This window comes from Thalassophryne amazonica, chromosome 23 (assembly GCF_902500255.1).
Source record: "Thalassophryne amazonica chromosome 23, fThaAma1.1, whole genome shotgun sequence".
NCBI classification, from domain to species: domain Eukaryota; kingdom Metazoa; phylum Chordata; class Actinopteri; order Batrachoidiformes; family Batrachoididae; genus Thalassophryne; species Thalassophryne amazonica.
This window is the reverse complement of record NC_047125.1, coordinates 14,643,338-14,668,669: the sequence shown is the minus strand read 5'-3', so window position 1 is coordinate 14,668,669 and position 25,332 is coordinate 14,643,338. Positions and strand designations below refer to the sequence as shown.

General features: G+C 40.3%; 1 protein-coding gene and 1 long non-coding RNA gene across 2 annotated transcripts in view; one reads left to right on the top strand and one right to left on the bottom strand.

Annotated features, from left to right (window-relative positions):
• Positions 1 to 1,819: 1,819 nt before the first annotated feature.
• LOC117504626 lies at positions 1,820 to 24,868 on the bottom strand. Its single transcript, XR_004558851.1, has 7 exons — positions 24,855 to 24,868; positions 6,646 to 6,696; positions 6,409 to 6,524; positions 6,234 to 6,323; positions 2,281 to 2,332; positions 2,020 to 2,162; positions 1,820 to 1,933 (listed from the first exon to the last, which is right to left on the bottom strand). It is a non-coding gene; the product is annotated as an uncharacterized LOC117504626 (long non-coding RNA).
• The window catches only part of LOC117504625 (zeta-sarcoglycan-like), a 67,260-nt gene continuing 50,749 nt past the window's right edge, over positions 8,822 to 25,332 (top strand). Inside the window, exon 1 of the mRNA XM_034164120.1 lies at positions 8,822 to 9,092. Within this exon, the coding sequence (XP_034020011.1) occupies positions 9,054 to 9,092 (39 nt within the window). The 5' untranslated portion in view covers positions 8,822 to 9,053. The remainder of the gene's footprint in view (positions 9,093 to 25,332) is intronic.

Below are 25,332 nucleotides of genomic sequence, written 5' to 3'. Positions count from 1 at the left end.
CAAGCCTGGTCGGGCGCCAGGAGGCACCCGTTGAGGGGGGGTCCTGTTGTGTGGGCCGCTGAAGAGGAGGTACTGCTGGCCCACCACCACCAGATGGCGCCCTGCTTGAAGTGCGGGCTTCAAGCACGAGACGGCATCATAGCAACCAGGAGTGACAGCTGTTACTCGTCATCAGCACCAGCTGTCACTCATCCACATCACCACCACCATAAAGGCCGGACTGCAACTCCACCTCCCCGCCGAGAAATCAGCAACCTTGGAGGTAATTTTCTCTGCTGAATTTAAACTGACTAATAGTCTGAACTTCTTTGCAGCCGTTTTCCTGTGGGTGTTGCCTTGTCTGTGGGATTGGCGTTTGGTGTGATCAGCGACGGCTTCGCTTCACACCCCAACCAGATAAGTGGTTAGACAGGAGCTGCACGAGTGTGTGACTGGAGGTGGAGGTGCTCCCTCCTTACAGAACACAGACTGTGGGATTACCGAGTGTGCGTACTCACACTCACCTGTGCTGTTTCTGTTCTCTGCCAGCAGTACCAGGTCTGACAGCTGGAGACGGTGACCACCTGGGGACCCAGGACTTGGCGGCTCCGGTGTTCTTCAGATCCGTTGGCGGTGAGGGCCGTGTGGGATCCGGCTCGGTTCTGGACAGGCGTCTCCTATCCTCAAGCCTGCCCACACGTCACCCAACGTGTAATTGACTATAGTCCCAAACTGATTGTTGTCTGTATTCCGTTGTGCACAATTTACAACATTAAACTGTTACTGTTTGGCTTATCCATTGCCCGTTCTTTTACGCCCCCTGTTGTGGGTCCGTGTTCCTACACTTTCACAACAGTATGTGTCGTTTTTCAGGTTTGAAATGACGCATGTACCAGTTTCTAAAAAAAAAAAAAAAAGTATATATATATATATATATATATATATATATATATATATGTGTGTGTGCGTGTGTGTGTGTGTGTATTTTTTTTTCTGATGTCAACGATGATAAACTAATGTTTTTTATGGTGCCAAAAATGTCGAATCAAGGAACGACACTAAACAAAGTCTCACTGTTAAAATAAACCCAAAGACATTCTTAAAATTTGTGGTATGAACTGAGTTTTAATCTTTAATAGTGATACTCCATGATTTTCACAAGTGATAAATTCGTCATGACGCAGATGGACATAAAGATTTTAAATTCACCAATGAAGGATTAGTTGTTGTGGACTAAAAACTAACAAACAAAAAAGTACTGATGTAGTTTGTGGTTAACTGTAGGACAATATTGGCAAGTCAAAAAAAAAAAAATCCATATTGTTAAATCATACTTGTTAAATTTGTTGTCGCGATCTGCCACATTAGCTGCAATACAAGCTAGTTCATAGCGGTGGTTGTCATATGAATTAGCATACCATGCAATCTAACTTTAAAAAAATTACGATTTACCAAATTATATACTGTTCTCAAACATGTCAACATAATTTTGCAGCCAGTTGTAACAAAACGTAACATACACTCTTTGTGTGATTGCTGATTTATTACTGGGTGTAGATGTACTATTAATATCTTAGCAAGCTGTCCATGCTAGCTTAGCTAGCATGTGTTTAAGAAGACATTTCACAGTTTTCAATCAAACATTTCCAAGTCATACACTGTTGGAACATCTTATGATTATTTATTTGTTTGTTAATTTTAAATATAAAAAATGAATTTAGTTTAATGAACCTTTTCTGGATGTGGTTGTTTTTGTTGTTGAGGAATGCTTCAATTTGGGAAAAAAAAAAATCAAAACATGAACACTTCCATGGCAGTGAACACCTTTTAGCAGGCCTCTCTGTCCAGATGTACCTTAGTTTTTTACTGCTGCGCTGCTTCCTTTGACCGTCTTCTTCAGGTGATGGCAGTTTGGCAAAATCTTCACGAGGAACTCAAGCTGCAGAGTCTGAGGCTGCAAAATTAAATCCATCAGAGATGAAATGCACCTGGATGAACTTTAGAACTCACAGACATAAACAAGCACAGATTAAGACTGACCTGCAGCTTTTCACTTTGCAAACGTCTGATGCAGTTTGAGCCGTAAACAACCATGTTCTCCGGTATGACTTCACTTGTATTGATCTGGCAACAAGTGCCGATAATGCAGCCGCTTGTCAGGATCACATTTCTTCCAGGATCAGCTGTCATTAGATGGTTTCAAACACACACACACACAAAAAAAATTTTAACAATGATGACACTTTAAAGACACATACACACAATATCGCCTAATTTATGCTTTGTTTCCAGGATACTGACCTTTGGATTCACTAACATTGTTGTCTGTCTCCAATTTAAAAAGCTTGGGAGACTGGAAGAACCATAAAGGAACCTTTAAAAAAAATACATTATTTTGGGAGAAAATCTGTTTCTGTGCTTGTTACTTTAAATAGAAAGGATCTGATGTTGGCCATGCCCCTTCTTTATTGAGATGGGTGTATCCATGGAAATATAGACTGGAATGGACGCGCACACCTCAATTTATTAGTGTTGCTCAGGACAGGAAGGCGCCATTACTAAGGGTGGAGATGTGCAGATCATCAATAATAAAGTGACTGCTTTTTTTGCACTAGCGTCGCTGTTTCTTAACGGATTTTAATAACTGCAGGCTTGTTTTAAAGCCATTTGAAAGCTCTTTGCAATAAACCTATGCATGTGTGGGTGAAAAAAAAACGTTTATGTAAAATGCAGAAATTTGGGGAAATTATGACAAACTGTGCTGCTTTTCTCTCTCTATTGTCGCTATTTGTTAACAGATTTTAATAAAAGTAGGCTTATTTTAAAGCCCTTTAATTGCTCTTTCTAATGAAAAAAAATGTTTTATGTAAAGTGTGGAAATTTGGGGAAAATATGCCATTCTGTTCATTTACTGTGATGTTTTTTTTCTGTCATCATATTTCTCGATGGATTTTTATAAATGAAGCCTTGTAAGTTGTATTCAAGGTGATTAAAAGCTCTAACGAACCCACACATGCCTGGATAAAAAATCCTTATGTATAAAAATATAAATCTGAATTATGCCTTGCCATTGTGCTCCTGTGTGTACCTTGCTGCTTTTTCCACTGTAATATTATTGCTAGTCTTTTAATAACAACATATATATGATTTTTACTAACATTTTATTACAAGTAGATATAAAGCCATTCAACATTTATGACTTTTGACCCTCAGTCAGGGTAAAAAGTACCTCCTCCATCCCCTCCAACCACACTGTTAAAATTTAAATGGCGCCTGTCACCACCATGTACATATCATACAACCCCTGGCAAATATTATGGAATCACCGGCCTCTGAGGATGTTCATTCAGTTGTTTAATTTTGTAGAAAAAAAAGCACATCACAGACATGACACAAAACTAAAGTCATTTCAAATGGCAACTTTCTGGCTTCAAGAAACACTATAAGAAATCAAGAAAAAAAATTGTGGCAGTCAGTAACGGTTACTTTTGTAGACCAAGCAGAGGGAAAAAAATATGGACTCACTCAATTCTGAGGACTAAATTATGGAATCACCCTGTAAATTTTCATCCCCAAAACTAACACCTGCATCAAATCAGATCTGCTCGTTAGTCTGCATCTAAAAAGGAGTGATCACACCTTGGAGAGCGGTTGCACCAAGTGGACTGACATGAATCATGGCTCCAACACGAGAGATGTCAACTGAAACAAAGGAGAGGATTATTATATCTTAAAAGAGGGTAAATCATCATGCAATGTTTCAAAAGATGTTGGTTGTTCACAGTCAGCTGTGTCTAAACTCTGGACCAAATACAAACAACATGGAAAGGTTGTTAAAGGCAAACATACTGGTAGACCAAGGAAGACATCAAAGCATCAAGACAGAAAACTTAAAGCAATATGTCTAAAAAATCGAAAATGCACAACAAAATAAATGAGAAACGACTGGGAGGAAACTGGAGTCAACGTCTGTGACCGAACTGTAAGAAACCGCCTAAAGGAAATGGGATTTACATACAGAAAAGCTAAACGAAAGCCATCATTAACATCTAAACAGAAAAAACAAGGTTACAATTGGTTAAGGAAAAGCAATCATGGACTGTGGATGACTGGATGAAAGTCATATTCAGTAATGAATCTCGAATCTGCATTGGGCAAGGTGATGATGCTGGAACTTTTGTTTGGTGCCGTTCCAATGAGATTTATAAAGATGACTGCCTGAAGAGAACATGTAAATTTCCACTGTCATTGATGATATGGGGCTGCATGTCAGGTAAAAGCACTGGGGAGATGGCTGTCATTACATCATCAATAAATGCACAAGTTTACGTTGATATTTTGGACACTTTTCTTATCCCATCAATTGAAAGGATGTTTGGGGATGATGAAATCATTTTTCAAGATGATAATGCATCTTGCCATAGAGCAAAAACTGTGAAAACATTCCTTGCAAAAAGACACATAGGGTCAATGTCATGGCCTGCAAATAGTCCAGATCTTAATCCAACTGAAAATCTTTGGTGGAAGTTGAAGAAAATGGTCCATGACAAGGCTCCAACCTGCAAAGCTGATCAGGCAACAGCAATCAGAGAAAGTTGGAGCCAGATTGATGAAGAGTACTGTTTGTCACTCAAGTCCATGCCTCAGAGACTACAAGCTGTTATAAAAGCCAGAGGTGGTGCAACAAAATACTAGTGATGTGTTGGAGCGTTCTTTTGTTTTTCATGATTCCATAATTTTTTCCTCAGAATTGAGTGAGTCCATATTTTTTTCCCCTCTGCTTGGTCTAAAAAAGTAACCGTTACTGACTGCCACAATTTTTTTTTCTTGATTTCTTAGTGTTTCTTAAAGCCAGAAAGTTGCCATTTGAAATGACTTTAGGTTTGTATCATGTCTGTGATCTGCTTTTTTCTACAAAATTAAACAACTGAATGAACATCCTCCGAGGCGGATGATTCCATACTTTTTGCCAGGGGTTGCATGACCAGTGACAAATGTTTTCAAGAATGACTGAATAGCTGGATGTCGAGCATGTTGCTATTTACATCAGACGTTATTACGTCAAGGGGGCACATTTGAGTGCTTGATGGACCACATTAAAAAAAGACGCTAACTTTGGTTAGCATTAGCATACATGATCACGCCAGTCATAACTGATGATAAATTTTTAGGCTAACCATAGACCATGATGTTTTTTCAAGTATTACTGAATTTGTGGAGGTGTTGTATATTGCTATTTACACTTCACACTGCTATGTTGACACTGAACATTTGACTATCATCTTAAAGAAAATACCAAGCCTCGTTAGCATATGTGGCCACACATATGCTAACCTGGCTTAGTACTTCATAGTTGACGGCATTAAGTGTTTCGGGAATTACTGGATTCCTGGATGTGTAGCTAGTGTATTGCCATTTAAATCAGACATTACTGTGTTGACGTTGACCATTTGACGACCGTCTTAAAGAAAATACAAAGCATGGTTAGCATGTTTGACCACACCAGCCGCAGCTGATGCTAACCGCCATTAGCGTTTTCTTTAATATCAAACATGCCATGTCACCATAGCAACATTTAGCGTTAGCATATGTGGTCACGGTATTCACACTTAAATATAGTGTGATCTACGCAGCATTCAGAACCCTTGGAAGTTTTGAGATTCTGACTTCTAGCTCAGGGGAAAATGTCTTGAATGCTAACGTTGCGCCGGAATCACAGCCATAGCGACCCCTTTTGCTATTGTTGAAAATGCATCTTTAAATGAATTTTTAACAAGACATTACTACTATATGCGATATTTTCAGGTTCGAGGTACAATTAGTTAAGTTACCAGCACCACACATCAGCAAAAAAGGCCGACAATTTAATTTAGCTCAAAAGAGAATGTTAACCTTGCTCTGCTGTGTAAGTACAGTAAGTGCCACCACTATCAACACTGACAGTAAAAATAAACTGTGATTAGCGTGATGCTATATGCTAACACTACCTTAGATTACCATTTCCTTCAATATGGCATGTTAGTACTTTTTTTTTTAATGTATTTAACCTTTATTTACCCAGGTAATCCCATTGAGATCGAGACCTCTTTTGCAAGGGAGACCTGGACAATTATAAAGTTTCCAATTCACCCAACCTGCATGTCTTTTTAAACACACCAAGTCGATGTAGGAATGTCAGAAATCCAGTAACTTCCAGAAAACTTTCACCACTGGGAACTCCCTTAAGTTAAGTTACTGTTTTGAGCAAAGGATACAACACCCAACTTCAAAAACATTGTTGGACCTGACGGTCATTGTCTTTGGCTCAAACCATCTGAGTCTGGCATAATGTTCTCTCTGGATAACTATAGGGAAAAAAAAAGCATGGTCATTGATAAAATAATAATTATAAGGCAACAGGGAAACGACAAGTATCATTAAAGGCCGTACTTGTTAATGATCAGAGCTTGCTCCTCGATCAGGTTGATGATCCTCCGACTCTCCGATGATGATGGGCCCTGCCTCCGCTATGATCCGTGCTTTGGGGTGAACAGCTGTTTTGGCTCCTTTGCAAATCGAAAAAAAAAAAAAAAAAAAAAAAAAAAAAGATCTTTGCACAGTGTTTCATGTTTTTTGATATTTTTTTCTTTCTCCAATGACATGGCATTCAAAAATGAAAATCCTCACCAATGGACCCATCTCCTCTGATTTCACTACTTTCAACACACACCACAGCTCCTTGAGCTCAAAATGTAAATAATTTGCAATGAATGACGATCGCTTATCTTTTCTGGGTTATTTGCTTGTTGACGTCTGACATGCCAGTGATGATCAAATTATCGGTTATTGATTATTTCTCCTTGTAATCTTACAGAGTTAATTTAGTTTGTCTGGTAACACAAACCTGGCCCTTTGCCGCCCTCTACTGTTTGTCTTGGGATACAACAACAAACTCACAGTCTTCATTGAACAAGATTTTCGCAAACTGTTCTTTTATGTATTTTTCATATCTTTTCCACATTAATGTAAATCAATTATAGAACCAATTAGATAAGACTACAGATTCATTTTTGTTGTTCTTCAGTAAAAAAAAAAAAAAAAGCATCACAGATGATGTCACAGAATGAAATATCGATGCATACACAACATGCAATAATAAATAAAGGACACAGGGATATTGCACATATGAAGATGCCTGAGGGCAGGAGGGAAAACAGATTGTTAAAAGGATGTGAAGCGTCCCTGATTATCCTTCTTGCCCTGGACAAGCAGTGCTGTTCTGCCAGTTCACCAATGGTTGGCAGCCTGGCCCTAATAATCTTCTCTGCTGCCCTCACAACTCATGCTGTAGAGAGAAATTACTGGTTAGTACACTTTATTGTTCCTCTATAGAAGGAGGTGAGGATAGGTGGGCTCAGATGGGCACAAATAAACAAACAAAACGATGAGTATAAAATTACTTTAGCCTCTACAGTCTAAATCCAGAAATATATATTTGCAGTAAATTTCACACCATGGGAGACAGGGCTTTCTGTTCAGCGCCTCAAGACATACCTGTTTACACAGGGCTTTCACAGGTCTCAGTAACTGTTGCGTCATAGTCTTTTTTTTTAAATTCCATTTTATTATTTTATTTTGGTTTTATGCCATTCTGCTGTTTTTATATTAAGATTTTTTGTTTTTAATCTTGTCTATCCTTGGTTTTGTTTTATTTATTTTTTCATGAAGCACTTTGAGATTTTTATAAATGAAAGGTGCATGATGAATTAAAATTTATTGTTATTACTATTACTCGTAGTTTAATACAAAGTGTAGAATACTGAATTGTGATTTTAGGGTTTTTTTTTTTAACACTTGATGCAGTATCACTTTACGTCCCACAGGGGGCAATAACTTAACAAATGGGATCTCTCCAAAATACAGGCGTTTTAAAGTGTTATTAAATCTCGTTGTCACTGAAATGTGGTGGACCACCACATGACTGAAAATTAGAATTCACCATTTCATTTAAATGTTGTTTTCACCGAGCAAGGAAAAATAAGAGAAGATTGAGGGAGGTCCTTGAATGCATCATTTTTAAATGTCACAAATGAATTGTCATGTAGAAGAAAATCAAATGTACACGTTGAGAGTAAGCTTTAATGCAGCCCCCCGACTAGATCTTATTTTGTCAGTGTATTTATTGATTTATTTGATACATTTACCGCGTGGATGCGGATGTCTTTCTGCAGTAAAGTGGATTTTAAAAACTGCTAAAAGTAAGTGAACAGGGTTTGTTGTTGGGATATCCTAGATGAAATGTAATTAATGTGAAGAAAAACAAAATAAAAACCCATTTGATGTCATATAAATGATGGAAAAATAATCCTCTCGAGCTGAAGAGATGTGTCAAATCAGACAGCGGTAGCTCGACTAAAACCGGAATGCATGATTTCAACATAGAATTCCACTCTTTTCCCCTATCATTTATATTACAATGTTCAACTTTGACTTAAGTATTTTGTATTGCGCACGTGCAACCCCATTATTGGACAGTCGATGACAGATTGAAATTTAAAACAAAATTACTGGACACAACCTGTGTGGGGGAAATATTAAGATTAATACTTGCTATTATATAACACAAATAGATCCTTGCCATTTGATTGGTGGTTTAACGTCACGTGATACGGATCATTGTCCCATTTGCCGTTTTGTTCCACTTACCGTGCAATTTTAGTTCCATGCGTTTTGCACCATTGCAATGCTGCAATGTGGTCGAGTGAGAAAACAGAAAAAAATGTTTATAGGAAGTTTATTTTGTAGTTACTATACCGGATGTCACCTTGCTTTATCGTACGCAACTTAACACCTGAGTTTCGGAGCGGGGGGGAGAAGAGTCGCGTCGGTTCCTCGAGCCCAAATTGAGCGGCAAACAAACCGGTTTTTAATTTTTCTTTTTAGAATGTAACTTAATATGACGTGGAACAGGTGTAAGTAGTTGTGATTGTAACTTGACCGGACAGCGTATTAATACTTTTTTTTTGAGTGAAGAGCCGTTTGTTGATGAATTCAGTGCTTTCGGCTTGTGTGGAGTTTATAAATATGTAATAAACATGGAACAGTCCGCTACTCTCGACATAGAGACGCTGAAGGTAAGAATAAATCACACAAAATGATTTGATTTTTTTCCCCCCTAGGTTTCCTTCACTTATTAAAAAACTGAAACATGTTTTAAGCGTTCTTTTAAACCACATACATGCTTAAAAGGTGCGCCTGCCTTATTTCTGACGACAAAACAAAACAGTATAAATAAATATTTGATCCACTGCCAATTTTGCAAGTTTTCCCACCAACAAAGATTGAGAGGTCTGTAATTTTTATCGTAGGTACACTTCAACTGTGGGAGACAGAATAAAAAAACAAAACAAAACAAAAAAAAAACCAAAACGAAAATTACATTGTATGATTTTTTAAAATAATTAATCTACATTTTATTGCATTAAATAAGTATTTGATACAATAGAAAAACAGACCTTTATATTAGGTACAGAAACCTGTTTATATTTACAGAGGTCAGATATTTCCAGCTCTCACAAACCTGTTAGTTTTTCTTTAAGAAGACCTCTTAATCTGCACTCTTTACTAGAGCCCGACCGATATGGATTTTTTGAGGCAGATGCCGATAACGATATTTGGATGAAAAAAAATGCAGATAATCGATAAATCGGCTGATTTGCCGATAGCCGATAAATCAGCCAATATTATTATTATTTTTTTAATGAATAAAATGTTCTTTTTTGGACACTTAACAAAAAGGTATGAGCTAAAAGCTGAAGCTTTGTACTCATATTGATTAACTTTATAACAGAGAAGAATTTTCAAGTTCGAAAAATGCAATCAAGAATTAACCCTTTGTGAAATTAGCAAATACATATCCTTAAAAAGTTGTGAAATACATCTGATCTTGTACGTCTTGTTGCTGCAACTTAGATATAGATTCAGGATAAGGATACAGATCCTTATAAACTTACTTGTATGCTTTTGTCAACCGATCAGTGCAGTGTGATGGCAAACTACGGGGGCCGGTGATGAACACATTTAAGCAGGGGTGTAAGCAGCTCTCATTTGAATGGAGTCAGAGCCCCATCTACTGGACAAACGGTGCAAGGACATTTTACATTGCCGACACAAACATTATTTCAGTAACTGTTCTGTTTATGAGAAATTATTGGCGTTCTATCGGCAAAATTTCGGCCGATAGTGAGTAATTTGAAAAGGGCTTATATTGGCCGATAATATCGGTCGGGCTCTACTCTTTACCTGTATTAATTGCACCTGTTTGAAATCGTTACCTGTGTAAAAGACACCTGTCTACACACACTGTCAATCACACTCCAATCTATCCACCATGGCCAAGACCAAAAAGCTGTCTAAGAACACCAGGGACAACATTGTAGACCTGCACAAGGCTGGGATGGACTACAGGACAACAGGCCATTTAGTATGTTTATGTACTGTGGGTCAAGAATGAACGCCGCAAACACTGAACGTTGACAGGAATAAGAGAAGTTATGGATATTTTGTAACAACAGTGAACAATGGATGTTGATAATTACATTGTGGACTCACACGCCATTCCAACTCACGGTAGAAACTTTGTACAATTTCTTACCACCCTTGAAAAATGTCAGCTACCTATTGTATAAAACCAATTTAGAGGCTGTGGATCCCCACGGGCAATGCACTAACACACCCACACACACACACACACACACCTCCAGCTGAGTTGGAATGGTGTGTGAGTATATATCTACGGCCTCTGTAATGACTTGGAATGGCATGTGAATCCAAAATGTTTTTAGGACTTTAGAACTCAACAGTTTTTAGAAGAACTCATTCTGTTTTTCCTGTTAATTACATAATTTTTTATGTTACTTTACTGTCTTAATGTATTAAGAAATTGTTTATGTTCTTGTTATCATATACACATTATTATTATCGTTATTGTGTTATTACTTCAATTTTGTCATTTCAATTTTAAATGGAACACAATGGAAATAGGTGTTTTCACTTTCTTGTGTCATCCATATATTTTAATGTACTTACAACTGTATTATGTATTTACTTTGATCTTACTCAGTGAAATCACGCATGCACACACTCACACTTTTAATATAAAGATGATTTACCGTTTCCTCCTGGAATGGCGTGTTAGTCCACAATCTAATTAGCAACATTAGCGAATATATGTAGTTTCTACAAAATATTAGTTCTATCAACGTTCTGTTTTGGCAGTGTTCATCCTTGACCCAACATACATAAGCATGGAAAATGTCAGCTGTTCTCAGTTTGTCCGTTCCATACGCATGGAGAGGTTCTTGTCTTTTCTGCACTCTGCCGCATGCAAGAGCTTCTATTTTTAGATACAAACAGATGGTGGTGGAAGACATCAAATGCAATACACATTTCACTCATTTCGTCAACATAACACTGAACTCAGTCATGATAACAGCAACATGATACTTAACTAAACTGACTGAAGCAATTAAACTACAAAAACACTAATAATAATGGCAACACTGTTAAATTAACATGAACCACAATAACATTTAAAACCCCCAAATCCCGAACTCCCATGGTGCACTACAGCACAACGTCCATTGTTTACTGGTTAGCTAAAATCACTAATTTCTCAAAAAATATTTGTCCCATCAACTTTCTGTTTTTGCGGCATTCTTTATTTTGGGTCAACAAAATACAAAAGCATACTAAACTGCAAATGTCAGCTGTCCACGGTGTCGCCATGATTGAAGCCATAAACACGCACACACACCACTTGGCTATTATAATATAGATGCACATTATATGGTACTACTACTTTTGACTGATTTGTAAATTCTGGTATTTTTGTCACAAAAGATTTACTACCACTGATATGTAATACATGCAAGCAACTCATATGGCAATGTGGGGGTATCATTCTGTAGTTTTTCCCTGCATCAAACACAGAGTGGTGTGTCTCTACCCTTACCACCTTGCCATGTGGTGGTACTATTTTAACTTCCATGTCTGCAAGCATACATCAAAGAAAAGTAGCACATTTCCATGTTGCAGGACTTTATTGCTCCCTAACACACCAATGAATAAATTTAGGCTCCTGATACTCTATGCTCAAGTGACATCTTACAATATTGACAGAATTGGGAACTCAGTTGCAGCACTTCACGATGGCGACAACTTGGTATTTCCACCAACCAACAGAAAAGAGCAGTCAGACTTGTGCCCTCCAACCAGATTTTTGTGACATCATAAAGCATGAACATACAATACATTTTTATCTCCAAAAATGGAAGTTAAGTGACAGTCTGAATATTTCACCTGCATCACACTCTTTATCATTCCAGTCCTGCAGGGGAGCAGTAACCTCTGGGTAGTCTGTGCTCATCTCCTCTCTGGCCTGCAAGAGCAGTTCAATGTCAGAAACCCACACAGCAGAGCCACAACTTGACCGCTCTTTCCATCCATGCAGTGACCATACATGAGTGTTAAAGCTACAGTGTGCATGATTTAGGGGTATTTATGAGCATAAATGGAATAGAACATGCATGACCATCTGTGCATTTGTGTGTAATTAGCAGCAACAATGAATCTTTGTGTTTTCATTAGCTTACAGTGAGCTTCTACATGGGGGCGGGCCCCATTATGGAGGACAGCATGTTGCACCACTTTGTTAATATAGTAGCCCAAAAGGAACATGCCAACTTCACCTTTCGTATTTTGCTGCACAGCCAGAATACTGAAGAAAGAAAAAAAGAGAAGAGAAATAAGCAATTGTTCTCCTATACAATTTCTACGACTGGGGTCTAACCAATTTCAGAACCCTCCTTTTTGTGAAATTAAGGATTATACATATAGCTTATCAAAAGAGAAAACAAGGAAGCATGAATTGCCATTGCTAAAAAAAAGTGGACAACACGGCATAATGCAATTTGCAGCCTCACCACTAGATGACACTAGATCTTACGCAGTGTAGGTTTACATCTCCTTTCCAAATAGCATTTGGACTGTCTGTAATATACATGATGCACCATCTAGAGTTAAACATAAAGAAATGCATTTCTTTACGGAGAACACAGCGGCCGGAGAAGTGTTTTTTGTCTGTTTAACACCATCCAATTGTGTGTAAAATGCGCACGGAATATTATCGAGACAAAACAACAACAAAAAAAGAACAACAAATTTAACGCTTACTGCTCCAAGCGTAAAAAGTCACTCATTTTCACAATGTGTTAAATTTGCTAAAATAAATTTGCATTTTGATTTTTTCAACTCAACTTTGAAAGTCCACATTTTGCAACCGACATGAAGGAGCTAGCTTGTTAGGTTTTAATCAGTTTTCCAAAGCTAGCTTCTTGGCACACAGTGCATATATACACGACATCTGCAAAATCAGCGGTAAAAGTGCCTTTCTTCCTTTTCTTTTTTTTAACACAGTGCTCTCGAGGCGAATTCAGGACAGACAAAAAATAAAAAATAAATAAAAATACATGTGCATCATGTGAAAAAGAGGTGTCAAGAACAATAGGGTGAATCTCCAGATTAATAAACGATTCAGACTGCCAACAATTTTGATATTTTCTCCTTCAGATGACAGTATGGAAAAATAAAAGTGGAAATTCTCAGAAAATTCCTTGGGAACCATCAAAACACTGGTGTCCAGGTTTAATGAATGCTGAAGCTTTGAGTCGGGAAGGTACAGTGCATCCGAAAAGTAGTCACAGCGCTTCACTTTTTCCACATTTTACGTTACAGTTTTATTCCAATAGAGTAAATTTAATGACAAAAGTTTCTTATTTATTTTTGCAGATTTATTAAAAATAAAAAAAACTGACTAGTCTCCCAGTTCCTGCTGCTGAAAAACATCCCCACAGCATGATGCTGCCACCATGCTTCACTGTATAGGGATGATGCCTGGCATTCACACCAAAGAGTTCAATCTTTGTCTCATCAGACCAGAGAATTTTGTTTCTCATGGTTTGAGAGTGCTTCAGGTGCATTTTGGCAAACTCCAGGCTGGCTGCCGTCTGGCTTTTACTCAGGAGTGGCTTCAGTCTGGCCACTCTGCCATACAGAAATTTGCACAAATCTATTAAAAAACAACCTTTTTCACATTGTAGTTATGGGGTATTGTGTGTAGAATTTTGAGGAAAAAAAAAAGACATTCATCTATTTTGAAATAAGGCTGTAACACAACAAATTGTGGAAAAAGCGAAACTCTCTGAATACTTTTCGGATGCACTGCATTGGAAATATTTGACCCCTGCTGTTTACACTTTTGGTCACTTTGTTGTTTTCAGTTGAGAAAAGCACACAGAAAGTTGAAACTGCCGATGGCGCTGGTGCAGCTCCACCAGAGATGATAGAGCCACAGAAATTGCTTTTCACATCTAAATGTTCTGCGTATTGACAGAACCGCCCTCGTCCACATGCCTGATTGTCACATCAATGAAACATGATGCAGTGACAAGCTGCTCGCACATAATTGGCATTCCCAGTTGCAGTCTGGCTCTTTGATCTGGACTTTCTGTCGAACAAAAAACGCTCACAGAAACAAAATTAATAGGTGCTTTAATATTTCAGATTTGTGCTGCGCCTGTGTCCGACCAACAGCTCGTGCACTGCTCGCATGGAGGTGAAACCCTGGACGGATGAGAACCAGCTTGCAGTCGTTAGTGTATCTCAGACATTTTCTTACCTCCTTGTGGAAGTCCTCTGACACCGCTGTGGGCGCAACTGTCAGCCGATTTGTTGATTAACATTATCGAGCATTAATAATGCCTCGTTTTCTTTCATTAGGGAACTGTTCAGCCACATTATGCTGCTTCTGCACCTTGTCATTGTTTGACCAAAACAGCATGCAGAATATCACCCTCTGTGTTAATTGCTGAAGATGACACTTGGAGGCAGTGGAAAGGGACTGTTTGGTAATTGTTGGCTGGCATTTAAAAAAGGGGTGGGGGGTAGCGCAGTGGGGGTTTGAAGTAGTATATGAACTTTTAACAAATCCATATGGACTTTCTGGTATGTAATCTGCAGTAATTTATATATATATATATATATATATATATATATATATATATATATACACAGTGAGGAAAATAAGTATTTGAATACCTTGCGATTTTGCAAGTTCTCCAACTTAGAAATCATGGAGGGGTCTGAAATTTTCATCTTAGGTGCATGTCCACTGTGAGAGACATAATCTAAAAAAAAAAAATCTGGAAATCACAATGTATGATTTTTTAATAATTTATTTGTATGTTATTGCTGCAAATAAGTATTTGAACACCTGTGAAAATCAATGTTAATATTTGGTACAGTAGCCTTTGTTTGCAATTACAGAGGTCAGATGTTTCCTGTAGTTTTTCACCAGGTTTGCACACACTGCAGCAGGGATTTTGGTCCACTCATCCATACAGATCTTTTCTAGATCTTTCAGTTTTGGAGTTTCAGCTGTCTCCAAAGATTATCTATTGAGTTCAGGTCTGGAGACTGGCCAGGACACTCCAGGACCTTGAAAAGCTTCTTTCGGAGCCCCTCCTTAGTTGCCCTGGCTGTGTGTTTGAGGTCATTGTCATGCTGGAAGACCCAGCCATGACCCATCTTCAGTGCTCTTACTGAGGGAAGGAGGTTGTTTGCCAAAATCTCGCAATACATGACCCTATCCATCCTCCCTTCAGTATGGTGCAGTCGTTCTGCTGTCCCCTTTGCAGAAGAGCACCCCCAGAGTATGATGTTTCCACCCTCATGCTTCACGGTTGGAATGGTTTTCTTGGGGTTGTTCTCATCCTCTAAACATAGTAAGTGGAGTTGATTCCAGAAAGCTCTATTCTGGTCTCATCTGACCACATGACCTTCTATCATGCCTCCTCTGGATCATCCAGATGGTCACTGGTGAACTTCAAACGGGCCTGGACATGTGCTGGCTTGAGCAGGGGGACCTTACTGCACTGCAGGATTTTAAACCATGACAGCATCATGTGTTACTAATGTAATCTTTGGGACTTTGGTCCCAGCTCTCTTCAGGTCATTGACCAGGTCCTCCTGTGTAGTTCTGAGCTTTCTCAGAATCATCCTCACCCCACAAAGTGAGATCTTGCATGGAATCCCAGACTGAGGGAGATTGACAGTCATCTTGTGTTTCTTCCATTTTCTAATAAATAATCATAACAGTTGTCTTCTACCAAGCTGCTTGCCTGTTGTCCATCCCAGCCTCGTGCAGGTCTACAGTTTTGTCCCTGGTGTCCTTAGACAGCTCTTCTTGGCTATGGTGGACAGGTTGGAGTGTGATTGATTGAGTGTGTGAACAGGTGTCTTTTATACAGGTAACAAGTTCAAACAGGTGCAATTAATACAGGTAAAGAGTGCAGAATAAGAGGGCTTCTTAAAGAAAAATTAACAGGTCTGTGAGAGACAGAATTCTCGCTGGTTGGTAGGTGTTCAAATACTTATTTGCAGCAGTAACATACAAATAAATTATTTAAAAAAAAAAATCATACATTGTGATTTCTGGACTTTTTTTTTTTTTTTTTTAGATTATGTCTCTCACAGTGGACATGCACCTAAGATGACAATTTCAGACCCCTCCATGATTTCTAAGTGGGAGAACTTGCAAAATCATAGGGTGTTCAAATACTTATTTTCCTCACTGTATAACTGCATGCAATCAAGACTATCTCGTATCTTGTGAATCACGCACATCTTTTGATGATAATGACATTAACTTGTGCACAACAGAATACACTTTCATCAAAGACATTGCAGTCTGCATAAACAAGCTTTGTAGTAGGTTGTCAAAGATGGCATTTTGTGTTTGAGGGAAAACACTTCTGTAAAGTTCTACCTTTTTTAAGGCAGCAGTTTGTGCACTGATTGATTATTCCTTGTGGCCTTCTAATTGGGAAATTTTTCAAAGTTGGCTGCATAATTACATCATAAAACATTGCTAACAGCCACTGACGTGCAAATGTCACCTCTTTTTCCACCAACACTGCCAAACCTTTTGGCGCCAACAACAGGAACTTTTCTTCCAACATTGGCTTATGGTCCAACTGTAGTTTTGGATCCAGTTCTTTGGTCTCTGGTCAACGTGTGGGAGTTTTAAGACCCAACAGGATCCGAGAGCCAGAACCACTGCAGAGTGTGGGTGGGACAGAGATGAAAACCTTTGCCGACCTTTTCCAAGCAGTGTGTCTTCTCTGGAGGAAGTGGCACCAGATGTAGCCAGCTGAAGCCGGCAGAGAGCTCTTTGGGGAAAACAGAGTTGTAGCGCAGCCTGTTACAGTGCAAAGTTGGCGAGGTAGATAGGGTCCACGGCTGAAAATGGAGCCCACACTCATGGCAGGCACAAGAGCAGAAAGAGGAGGACACGCACAGCGAGAAGACAACTGACCTGAAGGTAAGCACCCCACACTGCCAACAGGAAAGGAGTGACTCTGGAGAACGCAAACCTGTCAAACCATGGAAAAGTGCATCCAACCACCCACAGCAGAAGACTTTCATTGAGTCATCACTTCATTCATTTTCTGCCATTTATCCCTGTCTGGGTCACGGTGGCAGCAAACGTAGCAACTCAGTCCACACTTCCCTATCCTTGGCCATACCATCTTCAGAGGGGATCCAAAGGCATTCCCAGTACAATTGGGAAATATAATCCCTCGAGTGTGTCCTGTGTGTTCCCCGGGGCCTCCTCCCAGTTGGATGTGCCTGTAAGAATTCCCCAGAGCAGAGGTCTTCACCTCATTCCAGAAAGGGCCGAGAGGGCACAGGTTTTGTTTGCAACCACCCACTTGTTGACTTCACTGATGAATATCACTTTATCGTTGAAATCACCCGGTGGAGTGGGTGGTTGCAAAGAAAACCCGCACCCTCTTGGCCCTTTCTGGAATGAGTTGAAGACATCTGCCCTAGGGAGATGACCAGGGAGCATCTTCACCAGATACCTGAACCATCTCAAATGGCTCCTTTTGATGCGAAGGAGCAGCGACTCTACTTCAGAATCTCTCCTGGATATTCTCTGCCCCAGGGTGTAAGCAACCTTGGTCTTTCACTTCACTACCAAGAGCTCATGACCATAGTTGAGGATAGGATGCTAAATCGACTGGCAAACAGATTGCGTCGCCCTCTGTCTCAGCTTTTTCTTCACAATGACAGCCCAGTAAAGTGTCTGCAGGATGTCAGACACAGCACCTGTCCGTCTGTCCAGCTCATGCTCCATCTGACCCCACTCATGAACAAGACCTTAAGATATGTGAACTCCTATACTTGGGGCAGTAACTCTCCCCGGACCCATATGGGATAATCCACCCTTTTCCAGCAGAGGACCATAGTCTCAGATTTGGAGGTTCTGGCCGTCACTACAGTCACTTCAGACTCAGCCTCAAACCTGCCCAGTGAGCATCAACAACAAAATTACATCATCCACAGAAAGTCGAGATGCAACTCTGACGTCCCCAACATGGACACCCTACAATCCCAGATTGTCCGTCGAACGCCGGTCCTTAACCACAAGCAGAAGGCACCTGGCGTGAACTGAAAAATTAACAAACCGTTTTCTACCACTAGATCATTGTGTTTAAGAGTTTGCAGCTGATTTGTTTGTGTCTGTATGTGTGTTCTTGAACTGACCTGGAATAGTTGCACATCTTGAAGTCCAGCCAATGTGTTGGTGACTCAGCTGTGACCAGCATGCTAAAAGACACACTCAGACTCATGACTATGCATGGCATTTTCTACTTTGAATACACTTTCGGAGGCATGATTCTGCCAGGGTAATGTATGCATTCATCCTCTGCTAAGAAATCATTCACTATAGTGATGGGAAGGAGTGGGTTGCCATAGAAATTATGAGTGCTGGAGCTTCCCCTAGTAACAGTCGACTGGAAATAGAGTGGATCTGTCCAGTTGGGTCAGGACATAATATATTTTTCTTTTGTTTTTCTTACTCTTTAGTTCATGATTATTTGAGTGCCTGTTCGATCCAATTTATGTGTAATGATGCAAGAGATATTGCAAAGATGATTGAGTGCTCTGCACCCCGGTAGTAACTCAGTGCATGGTTTTACTGTGTGTTAAAAAGCTTCTTCCAAAATAACTCCATTGGACGGTCAGTGCATTAACAGGTACATTACACAGTTACCAAATTTTAATGTTGCAGAAAGTCGTAGATGTGAAAAAGGCTCTTGTGGCTCAGCCTTGAGTTTACAATGTGCTTGCTGGCCTTTGTGTAAGCGCCTCTCTTAATGCGCCTGTCCCTCAACTGTGTCGTGGTTAAATTGGAATCGGTGACATTTCTAGGCCAGTGATATGGTTCATTTGTATTTGCTGCAAAGTTGTAACATCCATTTGCGAGACAGCTGCCATCACTGGCAGACATGACCTCAACTGTTCGTCTGGGGAAACAGTCTCTTAAAGAGTGGATTAAGTCGTGTAGCAGTGGAAATCTTGAAGAAGACTTTGGGCAGAGGTCAAGTCTGAAGTGTGGCACCCTGTAACTCCTCCACAAACCATCAATTCAGTCATTCTTGTTAAGGAAATGTGTAAATTATTGGAAAAAAAATAAATGAGCAAGGCTTCACCAAGGCTAAACAGTCGAATCTTTACAGCTGGGATCACCGTTTTAAATCAGTGGTTGACATAAAAATGCAACTTGAAAATGATCCTGGATCTATATGTGCCTCTCCACCAGATTTCTTGAAAGCCAGTCACGTCTTTTTGAGATAGCCTGCTCAGAAACAGGCGAACAAAAAAACAATTGCTTCTAAACACATGGCATTGTATGGGGTAGGGGGTAACGTACGAGTTCAGCAGTAAAATCTGTTCTGCAGTGTGTTAGTTCTTTGTTCTTTCTCGGATGGTTCTCAGTCTACCCGATGGGAGCCTGCTGACCAGGCAGTGTCCAGAGTGTGAAAGGTCACACAGGATGCCGGAGGCCCTCTTGCGGAGACGGCTCGAGTGGATGTCACTCAGCTGTGGAAGTAGGGAGCTGATAATCCACTGAGCCATCTTAACTACCCTCTGCGAGCAAACTGCGGAGTTGTATGTGAGGATGCTTTCGATAAGCACCTCCAGTGAGAGTCCGTTCTTTTTCAGTGTCCTCAGGAAAAACAGACGTGTCTGAGGCTTTTTGATCATGCTGGCAGTGTGAAGGCTCCAGGTCAAGTCCTCAGACATGTGGACTCCTAAGAATTTAAAGCTGGAGACCCTTTCACCCTTCTCTCCATCAATACATAGTTGAGTGGAAAGCCTGAGCGATGTTGACTTTTCAGGGGGCTGATATTGACATTGAGGAGAGAATAATGTACGATACTGATAAATACATAAAAGAATTGGCAATGATACCTAATATTTTATGATAAAACCCTTTGTCAAAGAAATGGAATTGAGATTTGATGTTTTACAATTTAAAGATTAGCTTTATTACAATTAACTATAAATATAACCAACAACCAATCAACGTAGGGCACACTGCCGGCAGCAGCCTTCACACAGATTGGCAGTCACCGTGCAGCATCGGTCAACAATCAACTTCTCCTCCATCTTGGCCGCGCCTAGCTGGCAGAATAGTGATGACTTTTCCCATCTTGCTGTAAAGCACCCACTCTAATTGGAAATGAAAGGCAGCTGTTCACTTTGCCTCTGTCTCTTGCAGCTAATGTGACAAAGGGGTGATGGGGGCCCCAGCCATACTTGGCAACATTGAAAACAGTGTCATCAGAGCACTCTCTGCTGGACACACTGTGTAATGGCACCATTTCCAACAACCAAAGTGGTTTTCTCCATTGCTTATTTGGTAAAATAAAAGCTTTGATATCTGCAAAAATTACACAGATACCGATATGTTGGTGAAAAGCTCATATTGGCCGATGTTATCAGCCAACCAATATGCCAATATATGATGCCTGCACCGTTCTTAATCCGTAATGCTTCTGATGCCGGGCGACATGTTGTTGAGGTTGTTTTCCCTGAAGCCATTGTGGATGCAGTGCTTGTATTTTTAATGCCTCTGTGCAGGGCTGTAACCTTTCTTCTCCCCAGATCTGAGAGCTGTATCCTGAAGTCTGAGCAGCATTTGCACATAGTAGTTAAACCACAACTTCTGGTTGGGGAAGACTTTAATCTGCTTCTTTGAATTAACATTGTCAAATCAGAAATTGATCTAAGATAGCACTCTGGATGTGTACTGCTGGATGTCGGTGTTCAAAGAGTTCCCACGCAGTATCCTCAAAGCAGTCCTGCAGTGCTCATGAGGTTTCCTCTGTCAAGCTCTGCACTGTCTTAAGACCTATTCTCTTTTTATTGAACTTGCCTCTTTTGAAAGCTTTACTCCTTTCTCTCCTGAGTATCTGAAACTGTAACTGGGTTTGTTTGTTTGTTTAGTCGGGGGTTTGGTTGTGCTGATGAGGGCCTTGTAGGCTGGGCTCAGGAACAGGGACATACGGTCAGACTAGCCAAGATGAGCGGAGGGGTGGGTCTTGTTAGCACCTGTGTTTGTTCTTTCCTTGTATTAATATCGTCTTTGTAAAATTTGAGGAACATCGTCTTAAGATTGGGGTGGTTAAATATCATATCAAAACCATATTTTTATGGTAAAACGGTGGGTGTTGATAAGCTTTTGCTTCTGCCTTCACCCTTTTGGCTGCACAAAACTGTGAAATTGTCTGGTTTTTTTTTCATGAATATGTGCATCTGCTGAATAAATAATTTAATTAATTAATTCATTCATTCATACATCATGCAACAATAAAAAAAAAAACAATGGGTGTTTGTTTAGCTGCCTGTAGTTTGCAATTTATCCATGGCTAGCTTAGCATTCAATAGGTCGGGGGTGGATCTAGAGGGGAACCCGAGGGTCCACTCGACATTTGACATTTATGGTAGGCTATATGTTGCACTAAAGTAGGTTACGTATGGTTACAAAAGTATGGCGGTTAATAAAACTCAATTATGGTGACTTACCATTATTTGTTGATTTTCAGTTCAACAGATTTATAGACAACAGTACAATTAAAGGTGATTAATGGTGTAGGTCAGTAGAATCATATGTTTCATTTTTGTCACTTGAACAAAAAGTATTACATTTATTTGTGAACTTTAAAATCAGTTGGGGTTGTAATATACACCATGAAATGATATAAAGAGGTTAGGACCAGTGGACCCTAGGACCAGTGGACCTATGGGGACGTAGGGTAATTTGGAGCCCCCACCCCAGTGGCAGAAGACATACACAGTGATAGAATCAATATCCTGTGCTACCAGGAGGCAAGAAGCAATCTTCTGGACCACAGAGGAGCTGCTCAATGACAGAGAGCACCCAACCACCCCACAGGCAGGTGCAAGGCAGCCTTGCAAGCATGTGGCATAGGGCACAAAACCCCCATTCCAACGTCAGACAAGACTCAAAAACCCACAACGAAAGTGGGCCAATGCCCCACCCCGATCACCCACTGGGGCAAGCACCAGGAGCATCACAAAGCAACTCTGCACCCTATGGCGCCAAGGTCATTGCATCGGAGCCAACGAGGAAACCCCAACAGCCACCAATGCCAGGCATGCACCAACTCCAGCCACAATGAAGAGGACCCACACTGCCTAGAAGAGGCCATGGACACCCCTGGGGCACACCACCTCAACCAATCGCAGGCCAGCCCATCACGGTCAACTCGCTTTTCCCACTAAGCCATTTGAAGGGAGTAGTGTGAAAGGTTGAGCAATATAGTGGTGCAAGAGGAGCAAAGGCTTTAATTTATATCACAGTTCTAACCCTGGCCAGCTAATTAGGTCTTTTCTGAAATCCTTGTTACCAGCTAATGAGCGCCTGTCAGGAAAACTTACCGGCTGATGATGGCTGCCATCACTGTCCTGTGCTAATGACATGCCGAGTCTGAATAAAGCATGTGGGGTCGTGCTTTCAGTCTTGGCTTATGCAGTCATTCAACTTACTTGGCATCTCTTTAGACAAAGCTCTGCACAGGCGTGTGTGCCAGTCGTAACTGTGGCTGAAAGACTCCACAGCACACGTGTGGAGAAGATGCGACACTTTGCTTTGTTTCGTTGTACGCAAGAGTGGCACAGCAGGCGGTGTCGGTACGGATTTATCCAAATTCTGCAGAACAGACAGTTCATCGCTCAGCCAGCCTTGTACTCTGTGATTGTGAGTTACACGCCGCCAGCCTGCGGTCACGATCGGCTGGAGACGAGCAACCGCTCGCCCTCGCCTGGACGAACACAAATCACTCACACACACACACACACACACACACACACACACACACACACACACACACACACACACACACACACACACACACACACACACACACACACACACACACACCCCCCTATCTCAGATCTGAGCTCACATGGAGGTTTAAGCATCGGCAGACACTTAAAATTCACATCCAGGCGATGGCACATTCTTCTTTAATCAAGCTGTCCTTTCGTCCCTGATTCAAACTTTTATTTTCATGAGCATGACGTGGAAGGAATTCAACCTCTAATGTGTCCTTCATGTGAAATTTCAAGTAAAGGCGGCTCTTGAGAGATGTCCGTTAGTGAAGCTCAGACTGGGCAAAGCCCCCGTAACACCTTGCTTTAGTGTGACGTATTTACCTTCTGAATCTCTTATGGGCAGTGAGATTATGAGGAGCTCAGCCAGTGGGTCAGCGGCAGGAAAACTCGCTCCTGGTGACATTCTCTGTGAACACAGGGATCCAGTTTGACAAAATGTCAGCAAGTAATGAGCGCCTAAATCAAAGCTGTGGTGTGTTATTAAAGCCTTATGAATCATTTTATATTACACAAAACCTAAAGGCTTGTTGCATGGGGGCATGTACACTCACGTATTGTGTCCTGTTTCAGAGTACGTCACACAGTTTTGTACATCACAAAACTTGCACCCCAGAGTTGACATACTAATGATGCAGGGCAGCTGTTTATGGAATGTCACGAGTTAAGGTATAGTTAAGATTTAGTTACTATTTAATCAGCTATTTCTTTGAATGTATTTGATATCAGGTCCATTAATGTTACATGGAGATGGTATGTCACGATTTGTGTGTACATCATGCTCTATAGCAGTCCAGTTGTTCCAGAACCAGCTTAGAACTACGTCATGAGTTAGATTACACTGTTTGGTACTTACAATACATCTTGGTTTGAACACTTCAAGCAGTAGCTAACAGTTCCAACAAATCTCTCAGTTGCTGTACGTCACGTTTTTGTGTATGTCACGTGTTTGTGTACGTCACGTTTTTGTGTATGTCACATTTTTGTGCATCTCATATTGGACCAGAAATACAGACATGGAAGAGTATGTTTTAAGGAAGTAGACTAGTCAAAGTATGCTCCAAGAACCTTCAAAAATGCATTTATTTAATTTATTTATTTTGCCCGCGGCGAGGTAATCTGAATACTGATACAGCTGTGTCTCTACATTGAGCAGGTATTAAGCTATGAAACTTCACAGGTTAATACTCCAGACACTACCCTTTAAAATGGTATATTACATGACCTAGTACTTCATTTTCTACCCTATGCGTTCCCATGTGAATAGCCGAAATTCAACAAAAATATCAAGGTTTCCTTTACTGCACATTAATCAGCGCAATCAATCAATCAATTTTTTTATATAGCGCCAAATCACAACAAACAGTTGCTACATTTAGCTACAAATATGCGAGAACATGTGGTAATCACCTTGAAGATTTCTTCGTATTTGCTGACAGCAACACTCTTGGCTCAGTTGCAGTACCTTTCATAATGTTTTATCCACTGGCCAGTCCATAAGTATTTGGACACTTTAAACATTTAGGAATTACAGCCAATCACAGAGTCCCTCCTTTTTTTTTAAAGACCAGATGCAATTTTACAGACTAAATTTGAAAATTATTGTTAAGACATGGGCCAGCATGGCCTATTGTAATCTAGACATCCTTAGCTTTCCAATGATACCAAATTTACAGGGTTGCTTGGGGGGGGGGGCTGCAACCAGGACCATGCTGGGCAATGGCCTTCATTTCCACCAGAATACAAACAGAATGGTGACATTAAGTTTCAATGACAGTTTGCTAAAAGGCCCAGGGAAAACTCAAGCTGAGATTTGAGACTTTTATTTTCATTTATTGTATGAAAATGAAATCTGATGGAGCAGCAGACAAAAGTTGCACATGTCCCCATGCAGAGAAACTTCTTAAAATATAATGTACATTTGGGTGCTTTGCGACAATCACATGGCACATTGCCTGGTGTACATATACTCAGTTAGTTTCTTTTCAAAAATGTCGGGTCCTGGTGGAATCCAGCTGGTTTGAAGCCAATTAAAAATCCAGCCAC